At 50.8% G+C, this 3,033-nt stretch overlaps 1 protein-coding gene across 1 annotated transcript; it reads left to right on the top strand.

Annotated features, from left to right (window-relative positions):
- Positions 1-511: 511 nt before the first annotated feature.
- On the top strand, positions 512-2,560 carry FANCF (FA complementation group F). Its single transcript, XM_004607958.2, has one exon. It carries the CDS (start codon positions 554-556, stop codon positions 1,649-1,651), a length of 1,098 nt encoding a protein of 365 aa, XP_004608015.2. The 5' UTR covers positions 512-553; the 3' UTR covers positions 1,652-2,560.
- Positions 2,561-3,033: the final 473 nt, after the last annotated feature.

The following is a 3,033-nucleotide window of genomic DNA, read 5'->3' as shown; positions in this document are numbered from 1 at the left end:
CTGGGTTTCCACCAATAATAATTAAAAAGAAAAAAACAAAACTATAAAGGCCTAGGATTTAGCTAAGTGTCTGGCACTAATTAACTTTAGCTCCATACATTTTTTACCAAAGTGAGAATCTGAAGTTTCAATAGATACCTAACAGTCTGTCTCTGGCATTATTCAATTTTATTCAATTATGATAAACACAAACAGATTCAGTGGGGACTAAAGGAAATGAAAATTTCTACTGGGTGTTATTTTCGATACCAAAGGAATCGAGGAGGCTTTCGCGACTATTAGCATCGGGAATGCCGCTGTGGATATTTTAAGATAAAGTACTTTTTATTCGCCCTGCCCTAGCTTCAGGGTTCAAAGCAAAACCCCGGGCGTTTCATTCAGTCTGTAAGCCCCAGAGTCCCGGTAACCGGAAGAAAGCCTCAGTCAGATTGACAGAGAGCCTGTCCAATAGCGTTGTGGGGAGGCGTGTCGTACCGCGAACCTTCCAATCGACGCGCAGACGGCGCTGGTTTCCAAGGTGAACGCGGAAGTGAAAAGCTCCGCGTGCGCGCCTATGGAGTCGCTGCTGCAGCATCTGGACCGCTTCTCCGAGGTCCTGCAGGTTTCCCGCACGAGTCACGTCAGCACCTGGGACGCGGGCACCGTGCGCAGAGCGCTGCAGTGGGCGCGCTACCTGCGCCAAGTCCACGAGCGCTTCGGCCGCCACGCCGCCATTCGCCAGGCCCTGGAGCAGCGTCTGCAAAGCAGGTGGAAGCGGGAGGGTGACCCGGGGCCCGCCCCACGCTCGGGGTTACCGAACTTCCAGGCCTTGGGGCGCTGCGAGCTCCTTCTAGCGCTGAACCTGCTGGAGAACCGGTCCCTCGGGGATGCCGCCCATCGCTTCCTGCTCCAGCAGCTCTTCCCGGGCCCCGGCCCCCTGGCCGAGGCCGAGGACTCTCTGCAAGGCCATTTGGCCCTCCTGGCCCGTCGCCGGGCCGCTGTCCACTTGCTGCTCCTGGACGGCTCCCGGCTAGGGAGTCCGGCCCTCCCGGACGACCCGCTGCTGAAGACACAGGCCCAGCTGCTGCTGGGACGCCTGCAGGACGTGGGCCAGGCTGGCCCCCAGGGACCCCGCGCGTTGCTCTGCAGCCTGTGGGAGCGCGTGTCCCGGGACAACTTCCTGAAGGTGCTGGCCACCGCGCTGCTGCTGCTGCAGCACCCCGACCCCCCGCAAGAGGAGTCGGAGGAGTCCGACACCCCCAGCTGCCCCGGGAACTGGGGGGCAGAGCTCCTCCCGTGGCTTCTGGGCGAGTCGGATGCCCTGACCGCCTTTTGCCGCCAGCTGCCAGCCGGACTGTTGGCCTCGGTGGCAGGTGGCCACCCCGCCTTCTGCCGGGCCTACTTGGCTCTGCTGACCGAGTGGGGTGGACAGCTGCACTACAACCTCCGGGAAGGCGCGTGGCGGGGAGCCGAGGCCAGCGCGGGGTCCTGGGGGGAGCTGCGGGGCCGGTTTCACAGTCTCTGGCAGGAGTCGCCTTCTCTCCAGCGGGAAGTTCAGGCCACCTTGGAAGCTTGCAAGGCCCAGGAGGGAGACTTTGAAGTTCCTGGGCTCAGCGTCTGGACTGACCTGTTGGCAGCCCTCCGGAGGGGCTCCTCACACACGGGCGTTTAAGAAAAAGACAAGTGTTGGGTCTCGGGTCACCACCCCCTTTGCTATGAGCCATCTGTGACCGTGTTTACAATTATAAAATAACAGTGTTCTCACCAAACCCTTCCATGTATCCAAAATACAATTTTTTTTTCATGCTATAAGTGAGTGGATTATTGTATAGTTAGAAATGTAAAGTGACTAGCTTGCAGAGGAGGTAACAGTAGGTCATCTACTGAAAATGCTGAAATTAGCGATAGGATTTTTTTTAAAGAAGTTAAAATACTGCCCAAGTTCAAAGTTCAAAGACTGCCCAAGAGCCACTTTTCCATGGCAAAGCTTTCAAGTAACAAGACACCCCCTCTTCTCTCATAGTTTAGTTTTGTTGCTTCTTCCTTCCCCGTATCCCAAGTAGTGAAGTTTCAAGGAGCACCAAGTTTTGCCAGAAACGCCGGCTGAAAGGCCAACTGGCATGTTTAGAATTTAAACCCTGGCCTTGCTAACCTGGTGTTCTAAGCAGTTAACCAGGCCTAGCATAAATTCTGTTATTCAGAAAGTTTGTTTCTCATTTCTGCAAATGCTCCAGGTCCAAAAAACATTTTTTTAGCATTAAATTCAGCACAAGAAAATAATTGTTTACATAAAGCATAGTAAAAAATGTATTTGGATATTAATTTAGCTGTTGATCATAAATTAATCAAAGTATACTTATGAAATCGAAGATATTTTATTTCTTTCTTTGAGGTAGGAATGGGCTCACACCTGCAGTGGTGAGGGCTTACTCCTGACTCTATTCTAAAGTATGGAACCTGGGTCCACATGCAAGGCAAACTCTTACCTGCTGTACTGTCCAGGCCCAATAGAAGTCATTTGACTGCTGCGTCTGCCATTATTTAAGTTAATAAATCACAACTTTTTGGTTTGTGTTCTTTACTCATCTTTTAAAGGAGTATCATTGCATCACTGTCATCCCTTGCTTATTGATTTGCGCGAGTGGGCACCGGTAACATCTCCATTGTGAGAATTGTTACTGTTTTTGGCTTACCGAATATGCCATGGGTAGCTTGCCGGGCTCTCTGAGAGGGGCAGAGGAATCGAACACGGGTCGGCCGAGTGCAAGGCAAACGCCTTACCCTCTGTGCTATCGCTCCAGCCCTTTAACCAAGTATTTAGATGAAAAGAACTAAAATCCTCATATTTCCCCTTTGTTGCTGGCCCATAGGAACCTGAATTTTGTGAGTTACCAGAGTGATCCACAATTGGTAAAATGATTCCCAACCACCAAATTAAAAAAAAAATTTAAAAATCATTTATTCATTTTTATTAGAGAACTATATAACTTTGCAGACATCAGTATATATTTGTCCATACTCAGTAGTAAAATTCTTCAGAACATGTTGATATTC

This window comes from Sorex araneus, chromosome 6 (assembly GCF_027595985.1).
Source record: "Sorex araneus isolate mSorAra2 chromosome 6, mSorAra2.pri, whole genome shotgun sequence".
NCBI classification, from domain to species: domain Eukaryota; kingdom Metazoa; phylum Chordata; class Mammalia; order Eulipotyphla; family Soricidae; genus Sorex; species Sorex araneus.
This window is presented reverse-complemented; position numbering and strand designations above follow the sequence as displayed.

What these genes read in the sequence shown, in the direction of transcription:
- FANCF (XM_004607958.2), top strand. Translation starts at nt 554, where the DNA reads ATGGAGTCGCTGCTGCAGCATCTGGACCGCTTCTCCGAGGTCCTGCAG.